Below are 21391 nucleotides of genomic sequence, written 5' to 3' on the forward strand. Positions count from 1 at the left end.
CCTTATAATTTAATAACTTAATGGTGTTTAAAAAAAAACAGTTGATGTTCTTCCTCGAGGTAGATGGAAAGTTTCCACCTTAACTTCTACTGCATGTTAGCTAGATACAGCTTTCAAGGTTATAAGAAAATTCTTTATATTGCTATTGCTGCAGCTTAAGAACAGAAAAAATAAAAAGAAACCCATAAAAATGGAAGAATATCTCCCAGTTTTGTTTTGTAAATAAGATCAATTTTTGTCTTTGGGAAATGTATCAATCTACAATGTCTGAGTTGATCTGGTATTGACAGACAGACCAACATCCAGTGTTTTTCTTTTGCTCGCTCCTTTTTGGTAGAATATCACAGTGAATGCAATGCTTGTGGTTAGATGGCTACAGTGCCGGTTTTGTGATGAAGTATGAACTCCACTGCCAGTTTTACAATGAAGTACATTGGAAAACAACATCCCCAAAGCTGTAAAGTGAAATCAGCTTTGTCAGGCAGACGTTGGTTGTTAGCTAAGAGGTCAGTGATAACACCACAGTCCAGTGTACCCAAACCCGCACACTGTGAAGAATGAGCTCCCTGCTCCCTTATACTGTTCCTTTTTCCAGAGGATGCAGCTCCCCGTCAGGGCTGGAGCTTCACTCCACCTTGCCTGCAGCTGTAATTCACAGGCAAAGCAACAGAGCACAGTCCAACCACGTGAGCTAATCAAAGGGACCTTAAAAACCGATGAGAAATATCCCTGTGTCTGAATTTAGAAGCTTCAAAATAAAACCACCTTAATTTTAATAGAATAAAGTCTGGCTGCTGTAGATCTGATTTTAAGAGGACTCACCTGCTTCCCAATTGTTCTTGTATTATTGAGTGTTTAGCTAACGATTTACTGAGGAAATCAGAGAGGAGCAGGCAGGTAATTCTCCAGTCACAGACTACGCTACATACGTGGCTACAATCACTAGTGCATGCACTGCTATAAATCAAAAGGGACAACATTAGGTATATCACAGGTCAGACTTCCACTGGGAAGGGAAAGGGGACAATCACTGGGCACTGACAGGGAATTGGGAGGGATAAAGATTTTAGAGATACACGGAGCTTGTTCCAGAGCTCCCAACGCTTGCATGCAATTTCATGTCACAGCCTGACATTTAGGGAAGGTGGGGAGGGGAAGAAATAAAAACCACAACCAAATCAAAGCCAAGGGGGGAACAAATGAAGTCACGTGGACCAGAGGTCATCTGGGTTTAGTGAAGCTCCTTGCCTCAGATGAACTGGTAAAGGTGTTTTTTTTGAATACTGTTTAGAAAAGGGACAGCACAGAAACATCAGCTAAATCAGTTCCTTTGTAAGAAAGAAGTTCCATACTGGATATTTCTCCAAGAAACTCTTATTCCTGGAATAACCAGACTGCACATGAGCAATGTGGAGGCAGTTTTCCTTCATCCAAGGACTGCTAATTAGTTAAATAGCAGAATGGACATAATTCCAACTGAAATTAAAAAGGGGAGCTACACTGATGCGTAACTACATCACATGCTGAAGTAACACACTCTTTCCTGGTTGGCCTTAAGGAAAAGGCACGAGGGGCACTAAGCACCCTTCTTTCCTCAGCCCTTTTCCCAGGTGCATGCTAACTGAGTCTCAGTCCTCTAATCTCACAAAAAAGGACAGACATAGAAAAGTGAAGTGGTCTTCTTGGGCTAAGTAGTGAGTACGAGATCAAAGCTGGACGAGGATCTGGCCCAAGTGCCTCCAGCCTTCACACCACTTTCACACCAGCCTACGGTCCAGCTTCAGTTCTGGCCAGTCATTGAGCTAATGAGGCTGGATACCAGCCAAGGCAACAGATTTATTGTGTGACAGAGAAAAACACCCTGCATATGTTGGCTTCAGGGAATTAACCATTAGTTCAGACTTCCTACCCTTAATACTTTCCCATTTCTGATGCTGTTCCTCTTCAAACAAGGCTTTCAGAAACACACAAGGATGGCTGTAACTTCAGGTTTAATTGATGCTACACCAGCAGTAAGTCTTCTCTTCAGAGGGTCAAATTTACAAAACAGGAGATCAGCAGAATTTTGTTTTTAACCTTAATTGATAAGGCCTTTAAAACACGCATCTAAATAAATCTGAAGTTGCAGTTCCATGGCGATGATTTTTCTCCTTATTTTAAACAGAGAAAGAGGAACAAAAGCAAGTGACTCAGGCTGGCCTGGAAATGCAATGAAAAGCTGACAAAGCAACACGGTCAGTCACGCAGCCAGTGTGTTTCACGGACTGTTAGTCGTATTTGGTGTTATACTTCACGCATTACAGAGCTTTAGATGTTATAATGGTATCTTACCCAGCAGCAAGATCTTCCATACGTAAACCCTACTGTAGCTGGGCTTCCCAGACTTGACTGTAAGAAGTCTGGCTACATATGGTTCAGATTAGCTGAGAAGCCTCCAGAATATCACAGAAAACTTCTCTACTACATCTGGATGTCACCGTGGCTTAGGCCATCGGGAGGCAATTAGGCCTGAGACTTCAGGTACAGTTTGGGTGCTCTGCTGTTCTCACAATTTATCCCTCCATAATCATCACAGGTTGTAAAGAGTCTCTCTGGATCCACAAGGAGACAAAGTCAGTACTTTCCTTTCTGAATTCTTGAGGATGGTATGGGGGAATGGTTCCAGAACAGAGAATATTTAAAGAATACTTTTTACTGTATTCCAGTAGTCAGAAGCAAAAATTGCCTGCTCAGCCAGCGAAACACACCTTCAGCACAGAAGAACAGGTCCACATGCAAGACACATGTAAGGCCAGCATGAAATTTGCAGCTTGATTACTGGTCCACGTGAGATCATACCCTTGGCTGGCTGCTCTTCCCCTTTCAAACTATCCCCTTGAACTTCCCCAGCTGTCACCTGTGCTGTGCATCTACCTAATAGTGCAGCTGCCTGGCTCCGTCCTCCGAAACTGCGGCTAAAGGAACTGTGCCTACTTGCATAGGAGGCTGGGCGGCTGGGCAGCCAGGGCAGGAAGAACGCCGGGATTTCCGAGTGCAGGAGCTCTTCTGCCACAAACGCCACCTCAAACCATTTCCTCTGGAAAGCAGAGAAATCATCCACAGCCGCCGTGTGCCACATCGCAGGCTGCTGCATGCCCACTGGACAAAAAGCAAAGGGGGGGACAGATTGCAGTTAGAAACAAGCGCTCGAGACCAAGAAAGAGACGTAGCTCTTTTTCTGAAAAAAGGGGAAGAAAAATAAAATAGATTATGTTGTCTGCAATTCCTTTATCATAAAAAAAGGCTGAGTTTCTTTGACTCCAGAGCAGCTTTTTGGTTGTTACTGAAGTACATTTCTGCTGCACCTCTAAGAATCAAGTACAACTACCAATTATGCAAAGGGATAATGAGGGAAGTCTTATAATAACACAATGCTGACCTCGGTCTGGTTCTTTGTCCATAACAATCTTGTAAAAATAAAAGCCATAAATAAAGGTTCGTAAAGCTTCTCCAGATGCATGGACAATAAGCTGCTCTTCTAGCATTTTCTGAACAAAAAAAAGAGAAGAGAGCAAACAAGATAAAGCAGCATCCTTCCAGTTACCTAAAAAGGTCACCAGAGAACATTAGGAAATAATTTTCTTCTTCGTGACATCTTTTCGTCCAGATATGTGCCTAACGAGAAAATCAGCAAATGTTCTCTCTTGGTACTCAGTAAATGTAGTGAGTCCTTATTTCCCTGAGAAATTGTGTTTGACCTTTCTGCGTATGTCTGCTTCCTCCCTTACCCTGCTCTGCTTTTATAGATGGATTTACAGGAAAGGTAAGAGGTTGGAAACATTCTATGTTCTCTGCTAATTGATATGGGATCTCAGCAGAGGAGTGAACTCCAAACGTTTCCAGCCTTCTGCCCTGACACAATTTGATAGGGAAGAAAAATAAAATCATGAACACGAGCAGTGTATCTTGCATAAAGTGTGTATACGTGAAGCATCCATAAGACAGGTTATGTGCTGGTTTTATTACAACTTCATTAACTAATTATCAAAAGAAAACCCAAAACTCAAACCAAAACCAAAGCATACTGTAGTGCCTCATAATTCTAACACAACAGAGAGTTCTTGGTAACTACTAGCTAATTGGAGGTTAAACACAGAACTGTCATCACACATGAATGGAAAAAATAATATGTATTACTACTGAAGAATACATTGCTGTTTTGTGGAAGGGAATAAAAAAATGTCACCATTACCTCACATTCTGTTGAACGCTATTTTCAATACCTATCAATAGGAGCATTTTAACAAGAAACTGAAATTATTGCTATGCTTTCCTCTACAATTTTACTTCCTTCACAGAGTGTGGTATTTCTGGCCCTCCATATACCCTGTGATGCTTCTGTTACCTGCATGATGTCGATCGCCATGGCTTGGGTTTGCACGCCTTCCACGTTATTCACCAGCCAGTGCACAACCTCTGCGCTGATGAAGCAGTACGGAGAGAGGCCCTTCTGTTCAGAGAGCAGCTGGATCCCTGTGCTGAATCACAGCAAGTCACACACGTGAGAACATGGACTAACCGATAGTTCTTGCTGGTTACAAACACAAAAATCATTGCTGGGGAAAAGAAAAAGGAGGGATAAAGATACAGGACAAAAAAGGCACAATGGCCCCAGAGCGACATATCATTGGCTTCTGATAACAAGATGAAGAGCTGATGTTGACAGCATTTTAGTGTCTTACTGAGAATTTTTGCTTTGGTAAGACTCTGGGATTCTAATTCTCGAAGTCTCTGCAAGAATACTCGTATCTCAGTTTCTATAAAATTCCTTGTTGGAGAGATTGGAACTAAATAACAAAAGGAAGCTTGGAACTCTTTTAGAGCTGTCATGGGGCTCTCCTTTGAGTGACTCCATGCCTCATGTCCTCTTACAAAACATCTAGACAGATGTTAAGTGTATTTATATTCAGAACTTACGTGGGGTGTTTCATGGCTTCGAGAATCTCTATCAAGGTGGAGGAGGACGTCAGAGTGCTTGCTGAACACTGCTGAGAGCTGGGAAGCAAACAGAAGCGTGTTAAAGATCAAGGAAGCTGCCAGATTTGTTAAAATATGTACATTTCAGAAAAAAGCTCTCTTCCCTACAGTAACTTTGTCGCATTTTTCATCTCAAGAAGGACAACTAAAAGCATGAGACTTGTATTTTCCCCTTGAGGTCATTGCTATATTGACTCAATGCACACATACAGCTGTGCTCAGGAGCAATTGAAAGAAAACATTTTGAGGTTGGCTTTCTTTTATTTTTTTACTGTAATATACAACTGCAGGAAACAGGTGCTAATATAGTTTATTTTTAATTCTGCTTCCTCCTCAGTGTCCCACCTCCAAGTTAGAACCTCTTGGATTTCATCAGCCTACTTGATCCAGTTAGATCTGCAGGGCCTCCCTTTGCTAAAACAGACAGAAGACAGATGTCAATTCAAAGCCTGATTTTCTGGTAACAGACTTCAGAAAGGGAATTTATTCATTCTTCATTTTGTGAAGAGTCAAGCTCTTTTTGTGGGTGGGGAAATCAGGCCTTGTGTTCATTTCATTCTGGAAAACTGGGTTGTGAGGCTTATTTTACCACCACTCTTTCTGCATATGGAAATGCTGCAGTAAGGTCTTGTGATGAGTGCCTTCTAGTGCTGACAGACACAGCACTTCTTGTTCTCAGGTTCCCATGTGTGCTATTCCTTGACACCAGAAAGGAGAATGTGAGTGAGCAGAACTGCAGTATAGTGCTGCTGTGCTTTTCTTACCCGGCCTCCGCAGCAGCAGCTGTGGGATATCCTTGGTCTGCGATGCTCTGGGAACTTCCCAGGGTCTGCGCGTTGCCCCGATCAGGTAACTGCCCCTGGTTTATCAATGTGTTGCTCTCTGAGGTTGCAGGAACCGATTGGTCTACAGAGACCTGCAAGGAGTAAATACACCATAAATTTCAGAAGGATGTTGCTGTGATTTGTTTCACATTTTCTCCTCTCCCTGCATCATCCATATCTCAGCTCAAGTTAGTTAACAACAAGCAATACCATAAGGCAAGCACAAGCAGAAAGGAAAAAATACAGTCTTTTGTCATCGCTACAGAGCTACTGACAAACATGGAACTCAGACCTCAGCAAAGATGAGGACAACCAACCCAGCACCAGCTGTGAGGCAATTACCAGCAAATCAGCCATATCAGTCCCAACCTGATATTTTCAAGTTACATAAGTGCCTGTGCTTACAAACAGGCAATGAAAAGAACAGGAAACTTAATCACTACAGGAAAGTATTAAGCAGTTAAAAAAAAAAATTGTTTCAAGTCTAACTCTCAGCCAAAAAAATGCAAATGTATCACATGGAATTCAAGTTTCATAACGCACAAAATCAGCTCGTCTTCCTGACTTTCTTAGGGCAGTATGAGGAGCTGCTGGCACCCACCCACACCTGTGTTGCCAAGACAACAAGAACACTTTCCTCCCGCAGGAACACTTGCGCTATTCCAATGGTAGACTGAATAGTTCACAAAATTATCATAAAATCATCTCAGGAAGAACATGAATGTTGAAAGATTCAGCAAAGTACAGGCTGTAATTGCCATCTGTCATTAACACGTATGGTTTAGGAAAGGTTTATTGTATAAAAGCCAGAGAGGTGGGGTAGAGGAACACGAACAGCAGAATAACTCAGACTGGTGTAAATACGAGGGCTGATCTGCCATGATGAGCCCACAGCACATGCACAGCTAAAAATCATGAAGCTGGTAGTTTAAGTTAGGTCTGATAGCCAGACCTTTATTTATGTAATTTCTCACATCCCAAAGATCTCCTACTCTGCAATGGCAGATGTCCCTTTTTGGGTAGCCAAAACCAGCAGATGCTCCAACATGTCATCTGCAGACCCCCCAGCCAGCTAAATCCACTCTCCCTCCTCAGAGCTCACTTCAACCAGCAGTATTTTCCAGGGACACACAGTCTGATTGCTAAACTCCTAAATGGTGTTGGGTGTACAAACAACTTCTGTCGCGATGATTCTTTTAAACCAAGATGACATCAATATTTTCAGCCCTCAGTTGCTTAAGAATCCAAGGACATAATTTGACTTGGATCTCCCCAGAGCCACCTGTCAGTCAAATACTACAGAAGAGATTTAGCCAAGAACGAGATGAGTAAGCTGTTGCCATTTTGTGTAGCAAGGGAAGATGAAAAACGAGCACTTAGTGAAACACAAAAAGAGAAGCTTCAGTAGTTGACAAGACAGTACTGCAAAGGACAGTAAGGCAGGGCACACCAACATCCAAAGCACATCAGAGACATTGAACAGTGGAAGGAAATAGTCACATCCACCACCAGCAGCCACTCTGTCCTGTTAATGCTGTGTTATGTCCCTCTTAACGAGGAGATCTGGAAACCAGCACAGGTTCCCCACGTGGCAAGCTCAAGACAACAAATACTCTCCATTGCCTCAGTCCAAAAGCCAGAGATGACAAGACCCCATCCAAAACTAACCTGAGAGTAGAAGGTTGAAGTTGTACGTGGGCTGCGAACAAAATCCATAAAGAAGGCCCCATCCTGAAGGCATCAGAGGAAGCAGGCCCATGAATGGCAACAGCACCAAGGAGTTGAAGAAAAGCAAATACAAGGTTGTGCAAGTATGAAATGACCACAGAGGGAAAGTATGAGTAGAATGCAAATTCCAAACAGACCCAGGACGTCAGGTGCAGCAGAATGCAGAGCATCAGGTGTTACACACATACCCTCACTTTCTCGCTGAAACAGGACATGGCTCTCCCTTCGCACAGATGTTTTTCCAAAGTTTTGAAAAATCACACTGATCAGAAGCCAATTGAAACTACAGCCTTCCCTCCACATGTCAGAGGAGAAAGACTTGAGCTTTAAAGTATGTGGGCTTCCATCCTAAATGCAAAGCTGAATAGTGATACAGAAACCTGTAGAACTGCATGTGTAATGACAAATATCCAAAGAACAACAGCTTTTTTCTAGTCTGTCAGTCATTCAAACAATAAATAGGGAGAGGCAAAGCAGCTCTTTTCAGGAAGCACACTGTTCCTCTCAAACGCAGGTCTGGTATATGGTGCAAAGGAAAGCAAAGAAAAATTCATCACAAAGATCCTTCCAACACTGTGTTTAATACTTCATGCAAAATTAAACAGACACTGCCTGTGCTATGTTCCCCGCCCACCTGCAAACCCTGGATGAATTTATCCCCGGCTGCTATTCAAAGATGTGTCAAGATTCTCTTACCACATAAGACAATGCAGTGGAACTCAACTAGATTTTAATTCCCTATTTGCAATTCTTTATTCTGTTCCCTAGGCAAAATATTTTGTCTAGCCTGCAGTTAAGACGATGCTTACCCCCGTATGCACATATAAAACATTTTCTGGAAAGAATCAAAGCCAGGGCTACACGGCTGGCAATTTACACAGTGCAGAAGTAGAGCCAAGCACCTTGTTTCCATAAGGGCAAAGACTTCCCAAACAGATTATGCATTAAGCTAACCACTGTGTTAAAATCACACTGCACTGCCCAGTAACTGCCTGAAGGGACTTAATCAGTTCTGCTCTGAACCAGAGAGTAAAGGCGGAGCCAGCGGCTCAGTTTTGTTTTGGAATAACTCCAGCACTGAATAGCATCCTAGAAAAGCACTTGTTCTCTGGGCTGCTGACAGACACACAGCTGTGACAATTTGTCAGTACTTGAGCTGCAGGTCTTGGGACAGCCCATGGACATTCCCACGCCGGTGAGCCCTACAGGGGTTGTGCTGTCCCAGAAATGGGGGCACACCCTTGCCAATGTTTCCAAGTGAGCACAAAGTTGCCCAATGGGGCTGTCCAGCCACCAGCACCTTCCCAGCAAGTACAAATCATCAGTTTGGAGATCCCAGTTGCTTCTCTCCCAGTCCTTAAATGTAAATGTTTATAGGAATGTTCACTACTGCAGTGTGAAAGGCTTTCAATCCACAACAGGCTCTCGCAGATTCTCCAGCTAGGCCTTCAGAGAGGCTTTCCAATACAGTTACTTTTAAAAATCTGGCAAGATCACATTTGCTTATTAGCACTTTCTGTAGGACAAGGTCTGCTACTTTGTTTCCAACAGACCAGGGTGCCACCACTAAGAAAGCCAATTTTCCCCTTTTTCCTCTGCCACCAAGAACAACCAGCCACAACATTCTTCTGTCCTGTGTCCCATGTGGAATTTTCATCACTTTTACAAGTAGAAATTTATATTTTCTATATTTAAAGAGGGAAGTTTGATGAAATTGATTTCCAGAATGGTAGAAGAGGAAAATGCAAAGCCTGTATTATGATCTGGAAGTTTGCAAATGTGCTTCAAGCCCATTTCTGCACCTTCCTTTTCCAAGCCTCACATGACCCACTTCTCAATCTCATCCCTGCTTTGGAAACATTCTACAAACAGGTGTCAATGACCGCAGTTACTCTGTCACTTCAACTAGCAACATCCAGCATAATTCAATGCTTGTCCTTGGTGCTGGCACAAAACGGTGGATGTTGAAACATCAGATGCTAAGAGAAAAATACTGCAAGAGATGGTTAAGTTGATAGTGGGGAATCTGAGAACTTTTTCTTTGCAAGACTTCAACAGTTGAAACCAGGACAGGTCACACTTAAGTGTTCTATCTTCATTAAGTTCCTTGTTACTTCTGCTGAAACACCATCATGTCAGAATACAGAAAAATAATCAAATATTCCTGCTTGGACTCAGAGGTGGAGTTTCAGCTCTCCTGCACTCAAGAAGGCTGAAGGACAAGAAGGTGAAAGATAGCGCAGCCTTTAAGTTTCTGAGAACTCCAGAAGACCGTTTGCTCCAGCCAGCGAAGAAATGACATCTAAATCACTATTCAGGAACACATCCTCACTTCTAAGCAGATGCAAAAGACTGGGGTTCCTGCTGTTAAAATTCCACTGCAGCTTCACACAGTCCTCATCTAGAGCTTGATTTTGCTCTTAAAGGCAGGCTTAATAGAGGTGCAGGCAGCACTGTAATGAAGCTGAAAATCCAACCCTGACTAAAATGAAATGTGGTATCAGAAAAGGACTAATTAACAAACACCACTCAGATCGGCAAAACACACTGAGAGCATCCCAGGGATTCCATCTCATTGTCACAAAGAACTGAAGGACAGTTGTGCCCCAACCTCCTCTTGCGCCCTTGCACACAAAGGCTTCAGGGCACCCCCGATACAGGACGAGTCCTTGCGGGATTAGAGAGCAAGATGTGATATGCTGTAGCCATGTGCTCAGAGAAACAATTTGTGTTATTTGAAAAATTCTTATGTAAAAATAGTAGCTAAAGCAAGATCAGAAAGTCCTTACCTTCCGAGGGCTGTCCATATAGGTGGGTGTGATAGCAATGCTCCCACTCTCTGAAGGCCCAGAGCTCTTCCCAGCAAGCATTGCTGCTTGTTGCTCCCCCAGTGTCCTAAGACAAAGGGAAGAAATGCAGTTTTTAAAACACGCTCTGTCAGTTTCCACCTGAAGGCAACAGTTGCAGAGGGTTACTGCTGTATTTTCAGACATTTGCCTTCCCACCCTGCAGCAGAGAGCGAATCCAATGTTCTGGAAGTACTTTTTACTCAAACAACACGGACCCTTGAACTCACTCAGTTTTATTAAGCATGCATAATACTATCTTACCAATAAATATATTAAAATCTCTTATGTATTTAACAGCACCAATGTTTTAAATTGTGTTTAGAGTGTATCTGGTATTAGTACTCTCAGTTTCTTTGAATCATTCTCAATCAATACTGAAAAAGAACTTCAGAAGCTTCACAGGTATTTTAATAGATGTTACCAGCGCAAACAAGCTATTTTTTTAGGCTGTATTTGTTACCAGTGTTTATACTGAGACCACTCATCTCATGTGGTGTAATTGTGTACATTTATGTCCCAGTTAAGCTGCTCTTATGTGGAAACACCTGTACTGGCAAATCACAAATAGATGTGTAATGGACTGAAATGCTACTTAAGAAGATGCTCCTTCTAAATTACTGGTCATTTACTCTCTAGTCTCCATGCTCCTTTTTAGTCTTTGGTATTCATTCTACAAATGGAAACATAACACAAGGAAGTCACTGCAAAAGCCAAATATTTCACGAGCCCTGCTACAAGGACACCAGCAAAGCAGGATCACACATCCCTTTTTTTGAGGCAAAGTTCCCCAAATCTGCTTTAGTCAGCCCAGGTGGAACACGCAGGAAGGACGTTCTGGTGCTGCTCACACAGCCCGGTTTAAAGACTCACTTCTGACTGGCTTCCATCTGCAGCAGAGCCGAGAGTGCCGAGGTTCCCTTCTTCCCAATGGGGGGCCCAGGCTGCTGGTCCAGAGAGTGGGTGGGAATTGGACCAGCGATCTGCAAGCCTTTCATGGCAGACCCTTTCTAACAAAGGAAAATTGAAAGCACAGACTTAGTGAAGCCAGGCTTAACTAGTAAGCAAGAAAACACCATCTCACATCAGCACGGCTTCATTAGGCACCCTTTAGAAAAAAAAAAAAAAAGAAAAAAGTTAAACCACAGGTACACAAGAAATGAACAGCCTGGTGTCCTGCCTGGATGCTATTCGCAAAATAAAACAGATGTTATTTTGGAAAAGGTGGGTTTACTCTGAAATAAATTACCCCATCCAGTATGTGAATTGGAATAAAATTTGCTACACACTAACCAGTTTTTCATCACCCTCTTGAATCTACTGTTCACCAGAAGTTCATCCATATGGTTCTCTTCACAATCCTTTCCCCAAACCTGCAGCACCCAGCCAGCCCAGCTAGAACTTACCAGCTTACCTACCTCACAGATCCTTTTTTATCAATTATCTGCATCACAAGGTGCAATAATGTGTCCAGGTCAACCCTATCCATAGCACAAAGCAATGCACATTTGTAAAGAGGTGGCATCAGGCTGGTGGTAAGAGAAGATCAGCTGAGATACCCATTCCAGGTAAATTTAATTAGTTCAAGAATAGTGAGGTGTTAACAAGGCCATACTAGTAGAAATCTGAAATAGTACATTGGTCAGCACTGTGTGTTATGTATAGATTATCCACGCATACACAGACACACCCCCTAAATGGCTTGGGATTGTCTCAGGGTCCCACTGCTAATGCTTCATTAGACAGTTCACATAGAACTGGAACTCAGCTTCTCACCCAACTAAAAGCTGACTCACTCGAATCATTCGATCAGATCGATGGCGTCGGCGAATGCGGTTCAACCCCTCCACGAAGCGAATGAATCCGTCTAAGAGCTGCCACTCCTCCTCGTCAGAACGGGGCTTGTCACCATACACATCGCAGTGCACTTCTCCCTCCATAATGCGCTTCGTGGCACTGATGCAGGCAGGCAGAAGCAGAAAGCGGGTCCTCCAAAATTTCAGTGATTCAATAAGGCTGATAGAAGATGTAAGACAGGACAGAGTTCGGCACAGTTGCCTATGAAGGATTTTACAGTAAGTAAAATGGATATCTATCTACTGTAAATCTGAGCAAGTACAGTGACAATCTCATCCTGCCATCCCTGAGTGAGAAAGAACAGATATGCAAAGGAATGGTCAGCAACGTGAATATCACCGGGAAATATTAAAACATTGATATGCAGAAAAGAAAATAAGGCTATCTTCAGAGTAACTGTATCATATTTTCTTTTCTAAAATCTGGGCCACAAAGGCTTTTTCTTTAAAAATAAGCAAAGAAAAGGGAATTTTAAAGGTACATGTTAGAGTAATAGGCATTTTGACTGAGACCTGAAAAGAAACAAAGATACAGAACGATTGGTTTTGTTGACAGAAGATATCAAAAAGGCTATTGATACTACTAGAGATGTTCCACATTACTAATAAGCAGCTTTGCTCTACATAACTTAGGAATAGGACTACAGTCAAGCTAAGCCTAGGACTCAAGCAAACCTCCAACAGGTTCAAAGGAAATAGAAGTTTTGAGTCAGTTCCAGAAATTAGCAAGAAAGCCAAGAAAAAAAAACATCTGTGTGGCATAAAATTCCATCCTATTTCATTGCATCTGAAGCAGAGGAAAAAACAGTTCATGTTGAATTTTGTGATCAAGACTTTGCATCAAAGATCAGATAATGTAACAGCAACACAGAGTAAGATTCCTACAAGGCAAGAGCTGCTAACACCGTACAAATGAAAGCAGGCCAGGTACTCTCCCCGGAGCACTGAGTATTTGTGGGTTGAACTTGCTGAAGAAATTTCAGGTCAAAAAGGAAAAAAGGCAACTAGGACACAGAACAGTCTGGATGGAAAAGGAGATCTCAACCTGAAATCCTCAGAGCCGGCAGAGCAGATATACTGATCCAAGTAATTCCACTTGTACTCTTCAAGTCTCTCATGGGAAAATTCTACCCAGCAAGAGACAAATTCAGAGTCAGAGTGTGAGGGGCACAAGCTGTACGTGTAGTTTATCTGAGCAGATTCATATGGATACCTGAAAGAGAAAACACGAACAATAATCTAAGTATCGTCAATAGCAGTGCTTCTCTTTCTTCTCCTAAGAAGGTTCTGCAGTATGTTTTTTCAAGCAAGTACAGGCAGCTGGAAAAGCATGTTCATCTGAACATGGATAGCAAGCTGCTCTATTAGAGAGATACTCACTTTGGCAGGTATCGGGTCACAGTAATTATTTTGTCTTTTAACGTTACTTTGTGGAAAGTACGGCCCATACTCAGCCAGTACTGATCTTCTTCCTCAGGTCGGTTTCTTGACACAAGTCCTAATTGTAAAAAGCGAAACACACCTTCTTTCAGCTTACTGCTACAGTCACAATCTTGTCAACAAACTGTACCTATAGAAAGAGATTCCAGAACTGGGCTTCTGACCTCAAGACAAACTAAAAGCCATCTTTCAGGCCACCTTTTTAATGAACATATGTATGAACCTTTTGTTCTTACACCTAAGGTTTGCTAGGATCACAAACAAAGGGCATTAGCGATTCATACACCACAGACCTTCTCTAGTTAGAACAACCAGAGAACAGACAACATGAAGTGCTGAGAAACGGGTGGGTATGACAGTGAAGACGGGCTCCACTTCCATTCCCTCTCTGTGCTTCATTCCTGGAACTAACCGCTAAAGCTCAACACCCCAAAGGAGCCTTGCTGCTCCTTCCCAAACCAACAAATATAACAACCACATGCCATTCATATGTATTCTCTGCTCTGTGAACACTGCATTGCACTCACTTGCCTAGAGAACATCCAGAAAAAAAAATCCCAAGTCAAACAGTAAGTCAGATTCGCTCAAGGGAATAGGATACCTTCTTAAACCAGCCCAGTCTTCTGGGGTTTAACTGGGTTTAGCTGACTCATGGTTTCAGGACAATGAAGCTCCACCTGTCTACCTGGGATCTTCACAGCTATTTTAGAGTTGGGAAACTGCTTCTAGATACATACACTTGGGAGCTTTGGGTCTGTCTTCTAGAGATGTGCCTGTCCTGCAGACACCACGTGAGTTGTGTTTAAGATGTATTCACCCTAACAGCACTCAAGCCGTATTTCATTTGGGTTCATCATCATGAGTGAGGCCAGTTTATCACAGTTCAAAAAATCCTGCACCTGTCCCTTCATGGTGAAGCTGAGTTGTTCATGCTGTCCCAAACCAGGATCTCTCCCAGCAAAGTTCTTCATATAACAACAAGAACAGAGTGTTTCAATGAGCATCTATGCCTGATTGATAGAGATTACTGGAATTAGAAAAGACAAACAAAAGACTGAATTGTCAATGCAAAGTCACTCACCTCTGCTGTAAAGGGGGCTGCTGCTGAGCGGGGGGGGCACCATTGTGGCTGGTTTCTGTGGTTTGGATTGCACAATAATTTGATAGCCTTGCATGAGTCGCTGACAAATAAACTCCTCAAACACCTGTTGGGCTGTCATCTGCACTCCTTCCTCATCTCTCCTGAACACAAAGGTTAAGGAGACGAGAATAAGGAAGGTGACCATGCACCTATTCTTAGCCCTGCACTACCTCATTGAGGATTTATGCCTGTGCTGGGCTCTGTGCAAGTGGAGCCCTCTGCTGTGAAAACCACCCTGCAGGACAGGAGAGACACACAGGCACCTTTGTTTTAAACAGGTGATGATTACCTAGCTGGCAATACTTATTAATGCCTTTGAAAGTAGTTTTGCAACTAGTGACAAATATGGTACAACGGCTGCTAAACTTTCAATAAATTCACCACTGATCACTCTTAGGGCATTTTGCAGAGAACATCAGTGTGGTTTGTAAATGCTCAGCAGAGCTCAGAACTGCGAGTGTGCAGTCAATGCTCCACCGGCTCCCACAGCAGGAGGTCTAGAGCAGAGAGACATCAAAACACACATCACTACAGCATCTTATTACAGCTACTTCAGCTCTGAACTCCGCCTTCCTTGTTTTAGGTGTTTCTTCATTCATCCGGCTATTTCCTATGTATTTCACTCACCCTGACTAATATTTTTGTTTTGTTCCCACATAGCAGCAACACAAACAGGTCTTTCTGATATCTTACAAGTTGTGGAAAGTTTGAAAAATGTTTAAGATGAGACAGCTTCAGAAGAAAACCAAACCAACCCTATTAAAGAATAGTTACCAGAGACCTCCAAGACAAGCCAAGAAGTTCTATTTATCCCACTAATACTATTTTTCCACCAAGATTCTTTAAACTAAATATCCCTGAAAGTGAGGATTAGGATCTTCATCATTGTGTGTACACATGCATTTGCTTATTTAGTGTTTTCAAAATACCTGGTAGAAAACAGAATGAAGATGACAGCTTGGGGTTGATTTTTTTGATTGAAACCCAACGGAACAACAAGAGAGATTTTTACATGACTTGGGCAAAGAATTTTTAACATAAAACCTACAGAACACAGAAAAGGTGCAAAGTTACCACTGAAACGAGAAAATCTTAAGTATTCTGCTGCTAACTATGTTAGCAATTCATCTTTCTCTTGTACAACCCCCAACGTGTTCCGCTTCCATCAACTGCGCTTCAAGCGCTTGGATTCAAGGCAAGTTATAGAGAAGGTGCTGGCCAAACCTGTCCATGTCAGCTTCTGGGAGGAGATCATAGCAACCCTCCGTGTAATCGTTCTGCAGGCTCTGCCGGTCGGGGAAGTAGTCCGTGGTGAGGGGGAGACATGCCGGAGTAGTGAGGGATTTCCAGTCCACTCCGACTGTACAACAGAAGCCTGGCACTACGGGGGGAGCAGACAGCGTCAGAACTGCCTCGTTGTATCATGGGGGGCAGACAATGGGGCATATATGGTGACCCACGGCAAAAACAGGTTGCGGAGGAAGATGGAAGAAATGCGTGAAGAGGAAGGTTAGAAAGAATGAGGGACAAAACCAGAGATGGTGTCAACAGGGACAAAAAAAGGGTGGAATGGGAAGGGAAAAGGAAAGTAGGAGGGGAAGAAGGGAGGGAGAGAAAGAGACAGAGTTTGTTAAACAATGCAGTGCACATGCTAATTTAATTCAATCCCATCATGCAAATGGCATTCAAAGTTAATACATTTAATTTTCTGCTGATTGAAAGCTAGAGCTGACATAGCCACCGCTCTTCCAAAATTACAGCAAGTCCGGTGCATTTATTCATTATTATTAAAACAGACCAACATTCCAAGTCCGAACAAGAAAATCAGACCAGCTTTGCATCTTAGACAACTGCAGAAGGAGCTGGGGATGAGGAGAGAAAGAGTGACTTTCTAGAATAGTACAACAGCAGAAAAGGGAGTATTTCTATAGTTATAAAACCAGAAGACAGACCCAGAGGGGTGGAAAGACCAGAAGAATAATAACTTGGAAAGCAATCCTTCCCCACACCCTTTCCTAGAGCTATGTTGCAGTTTCGAAATTACAGAGACTAAAATTAGACATTAAAAAGCAAAAACTAACTGAACGACATTAAATCATCAGTTCACTACTGCACTACATTCTAACCTGCTTCCAACAATCTGTATCAAGGCACTTGGCCAACTGCTAATTCTTAACTTCTTGTCAAAGATCTTACAGACAGGAAGTTATTTTACTATAAAAATGTTAATATTAGTGGCAGGAACACTGCACAAAAAAGTAACACAGGACAGACTGCTAAAAAGAAAGTGTTTTCTTATCTAGTCACACACTGTATTATAGACAGATATTTCTCAGTCAATGGCACCCGACTCAGAAAGTGACTGTACTACTTCTGCTTTGCCAAGCAAACTTCTCATATTGAGAGGCAGATAAGAGTTTGGCAGCTTTAGCTTTTCGCATAATAGCGTCTGGTAAGTAAAGAATTTCAGATAACACGGCAATCAGTTTCATATACTCTTAAGGGATACAGAACTACCATCACAGAGAGACACAGATCAGGGAGATCCTGCAAGTTACTGCAAGGCAAAAGAAACTGCTGCTAAAAGCCAAGGAGGCTCCTCAGTTTCTTGCCTACCACCTCCTGATGCCTTTGTATCTGTACGTGCCCTTTCCCTCCCTGCCTCCCCACCTATGCAAACTCTTCCAAACCTTTCTCCTGCTTACTTGGATCTGGAGAGTTAGAGACAGCATCTTCCAAGGAATCCTTGTTCTGGGTTTTGACGTTCATCCCTACAAGGAATAAATATGTGTATTATTTTAAGCAATTATGCACTTCGCTTTCATTTCAAATAAAAATAAATAAATGTTTTAAGAATATGGCATTTCTCTTCTCGCAAAAAACTCGGGGTTCTGCATAGTAGAAAAATACACAAAACCAACTAATGAGGAAAAAAACTCCCAGCTTATTAGAAGTGTTCAGTACCTGAAAAACAAGCAAAACCAACCTCCTCGAAACAGTGAAACATCTTGAAAAGTAGATGCCATAAAAAAAGCAAATATCAAACAGAGAACAGTCACCTGTAATCATTTAGTTTGCTAATCTCTAGGTCTCAGCAGCTAAGTACTTTTAAATACGTCCAGTACGTAAAACCAGAATATTTTTTTATTGGTTTTCTCATTTTATGAATAAGGGATAAGCTAAGGGGAAGACTTTCATAAAACACAGGAGCAGCAACAAAAGAAATTATAACAGACTTTCACCTGGTGGGAGAAGAGAACCCATATATAAGACTCTAAAAAGTAATTTATGAAAACCACAATACAGATTTACTCCAAACCCAACATTTTTAGGCATAAACTGCCAGCACACATTTCACCTCTCAGCCAGGGGGTGGGGAGGAAACAAAACCAGTTGATCTTCTTGATCCAGTGAATACAAACTACCTTTTCATCCCTTGCCAGGATACCCCCTAAGTAGGTCCAACATATTAAACACCAACTACCATGTTCTGAACACATAGCAACTTCCATTATGAGTCAACCTGTGAGATACACCTTGGTCCATACTTCACTAAGAAAGAATAGTAGGGAAGCTTTAATTCGTTGTGAGATAAAATGAGAGCTATGAAAGAGATGCTCAGTTTTTGAGTAAAATTCAGTTTATTCAGTTTATGCTAACCTAAATGAAGACCAACAAGGGACTTAAGACTAATAAATTATACTTAAAATTTGATTAGGACTTAAGACACCATGATTTTTCTCACTGTCGAACAGATTCGTTCTAAGCAGCCAATTAACCTGGAAAACAGATACTAAAACTAAAGCTCAGTGAACACTACGGCAACACGATGCTATTGTATCCTTGGCCAGTTTTTCCTAGTCCCATTTCATATGTTTGCTGCATTTGTATCAATATTGGTGTAGTGACAGCGAAACAATCCATACAGCAAAGAAAAACCCCAGTTACTCTTCATTTGGATCAGATCCCTGAGCTGGTTACTCATGTAGCTGAATAAACAGCTACTGTGGCACATGAGAGGAAACAAGCAGCTAAGGAGACAAGAAAAATCACTGGCTTAAAAGGCATTTATCTAAATACAAGTTTCAGGAAGCCTCCAAACACTTACAAGGAGCCATTTTTATAAAACTAGCTTATGTAGATTTATCCAGGAAATGGATATCAACATCGTGGCTGTTACTCTAAACAGCATTTCCTAGCAGAATGGATTGTTATCTCCTTCCACGGTGATGCCAGTAAAACAGCAGAGGAGCTGACTCGAATTGGCATTCACCTTTCAACGGCTCTGCTGATGCCATCTGCCATCTAGTTAGGGAATTGCAACAAGATTTATTTGCTCTGAACTACCATCTACCATCTGCTGGACAACAGAGAAAGCATACTGAACGTCAATGGAAATAGATGGGGTGATTTTTCACTGTGAAGTCCACGTTGCAGCAAAACATGCTGTGGGCAGCAGAGGAGAACCAGACTCACTGAGAAATCATATTTTTGGAAATCGTAATAATAAAAGAGTTTCACTGCATAGGTGACTCAAACCATAAGGGAGAAACAGAAGTCAAATCACTGAGTCACAGTGTGGCAGCTACAGATGGCTGCGGGTGGTTCGTCAGGGAAGGTGCTCCTAACGACTTTCACAACGACAGGCACAGATTAACTTCTACCACATATGTGATTTATATCCCATCTACAGACACAAGAGACTTCTATAAAATGCACGCATGTTTATTGCCAGGATATGCTCTGCATCTGCATCATGCAAATTGTATCCAGCAACTGAAATGCAGTTTAGCAAGTGTGAGAACAAACAAAGTCTATTTGGAATGCAGGGGAAAAAAGAAGGAATAAAGCAAGGAAATGAAATTTATTCAGATGAAATCCACAGAAGGAAACAACAGAACAAAACCACTTTTAATGTGACTACGTGAACACAAGATGAGAGAGACACGGGAAAATCAAGTCTGCTAACTTCTTTATGGCTCTTTAAAATGGTTTCAAAAAAAAGAACAGAAGTCTTGAACACTAGAACACTATAGTTTAAAAGTCCTTTTTCCCCCCCATGTGTGCCTATCCAAAAAGCACATCCATAAAATCAGAAGGAGGTTGCAAAACAAACCGACAAACCTCCAAAAGACAACTCAACAGAATGCTTAGTGTGGCATGTTGTGAGGTGTCTGGGTCAGGTAAGCAAGACAGAGCTGATCTTCAATGAAAAATACAGACACGTGTCTTCTCTCAAAAATGTGACAAAATATTTGGGGCTGTGTAAATAACATTTAGTATAAGCAGCATCACATTAAAAATGCTTAAGATCTGGAGAAAGTGCATTTGTAGATAATTAAAAGAAAAACTAGAAAGCACCGAATGCCAGATCGTACCATGCAAAATAAACCTGCTTTTACAGCTTCTCTCAAAACCTAGATACAACCAAACTTTGTTCTTTCCATCAGCTTGTGTATGTAAAATACATATACATTCAAACAAGTTTCTTCATCCAAAGGGTGACACCTTAAGGCAACACCACCCAGAAAAAACATTCTGAACAATACCAGCACATACTTCGACGTTTTTTGTGTCTGGATGTCAGTGCTTTGTTATTATGGAAGTAAGTGCCTGAAAGCTTATTAAATGTAAACAATGAGGATCTTTCTATACTAAAGCCTATAAGGAATACCTAGAGAAGAAGAGACACTTTAACCAACAACAAACAAACACACAAACACACCAAAAAGTCAAAGAGCAAGCATTATCAGATCACTCAAAGTTGAAAATTCCTTTTCCATGATTGATTCTTTCTACTTTGTACGGCCTGGCCCACCCACCTCCCACACCTTCTGCCTCTATTACTTTGTCCCTGTTAACAGGAAAGCAGCTCCTCTCGCAGCCCCGTGCTCTGGCACCGCTTTGTTACCTGCACCGTTGCCCCCAGCCGGACCACTGGAGAATTCTTCAGTGCCGCTGAAGCTCAGGAAAGAAGCGCCGTCACCGGGATGCCGAGAGCTGACATGTCTGCAGAAAAACAAAGCAGCCAGTATTACACCAACCTTCCTCACTCGTGCCCTTCTTTACTTTTACCAAGAGCTGAGACAACAAATATCAAGTAATCAGCTGCTGTCTCAGCTGAGCCTGTGGTGAAACCAGGCTCTTCATGATGTTTGCAGAGATGGTGATGGGCACAAAAGCAGCACAGTGAAGGCTGTAACAATACTCCATATCTATCTGTACTGTTTGTTCTTTGTCCCCAGCAATAACCAAGGCAGGATCTTGGCAGAGCAGTGGAGAAACATCTACTCATACACCTCCCAGGAGAGAAACAAAACTTAGCTAGTTATTTACGGATCTGATTTCTTGGTCTATAAACCCAGTATTCCAGATGGAGCAAATTGCTTTGGAGCAACCAAGAAAAGATTAAGAAAAAGGATTACCAAGAATATGGCACAATAGACTGGCATTAATGACAAGATACTTTAGCACACTAGGATGTACTTATGAAGCAATAAAAAGGCAATTTCTTTTTAAAGTAGAACAAAGATGGGAACA

The 21391-nt window shown here is 42.0% G+C and overlaps 1 protein-coding gene across 15 annotated transcripts in view; it reads right to left on the reverse strand.

Annotated features, from left to right (window-relative positions):
• Positions 1 to 21391, reverse strand: part of DEPDC5 (DEP domain containing 5, GATOR1 subcomplex subunit) — a 44652-nt gene that overhangs the window by 6251 nt on the left and 17010 nt on the right. For 4 of the 15 annotated variants that reach the window (XM_071815895.1, XM_071815890.1, XM_071815889.1 and 1 more), the window contains 15 exons: positions 20763 to 20860; positions 17557 to 17622; positions 16076 to 16259; positions 14792 to 14952; positions 13651 to 13768; positions 13316 to 13483; positions 12211 to 12472; positions 11288 to 11424; positions 10358 to 10463; positions 7509 to 7571; positions 5781 to 5932; positions 4957 to 5034; positions 4385 to 4517; positions 3419 to 3527; positions 2914 to 3138 (listed from right to left, as the gene is read on the reverse strand). In XM_071815895.1, the coding sequence (XP_071671996.1) occupies positions 2914 to 3138; positions 3419 to 3527; positions 4385 to 4517; positions 4957 to 5034; positions 5781 to 5932; positions 7509 to 7571; positions 10358 to 10463; positions 11288 to 11424; positions 12211 to 12472; positions 13316 to 13483; positions 13651 to 13768; positions 14792 to 14952; positions 16076 to 16259; positions 17557 to 17622; positions 20763 to 20860 (2060 nt within the window). The remainder of the gene's footprint in view (positions 1 to 2913; positions 3139 to 3418; positions 3528 to 4384; positions 4518 to 4956; positions 5035 to 5780; positions 5933 to 7508; positions 7572 to 10357; positions 10464 to 11287; positions 11425 to 12210; positions 12473 to 13315; positions 13484 to 13650; positions 13769 to 14791; positions 14953 to 16075; positions 16260 to 17556; positions 17623 to 20762; positions 20861 to 21391) is intronic. The other 11 variants (XM_071815892.1, XM_071815891.1, XM_065851339.2 and 8 more) reach the window with 9 other exon arrangements.

Source organism: Patagioenas fasciata, chromosome 17 (genome assembly GCF_037038585.1).
Source record: "Patagioenas fasciata isolate bPatFas1 chromosome 17, bPatFas1.hap1, whole genome shotgun sequence".
NCBI lineage: Eukaryota > Metazoa > Chordata > Aves > Columbiformes > Columbidae > Patagioenas > Patagioenas fasciata.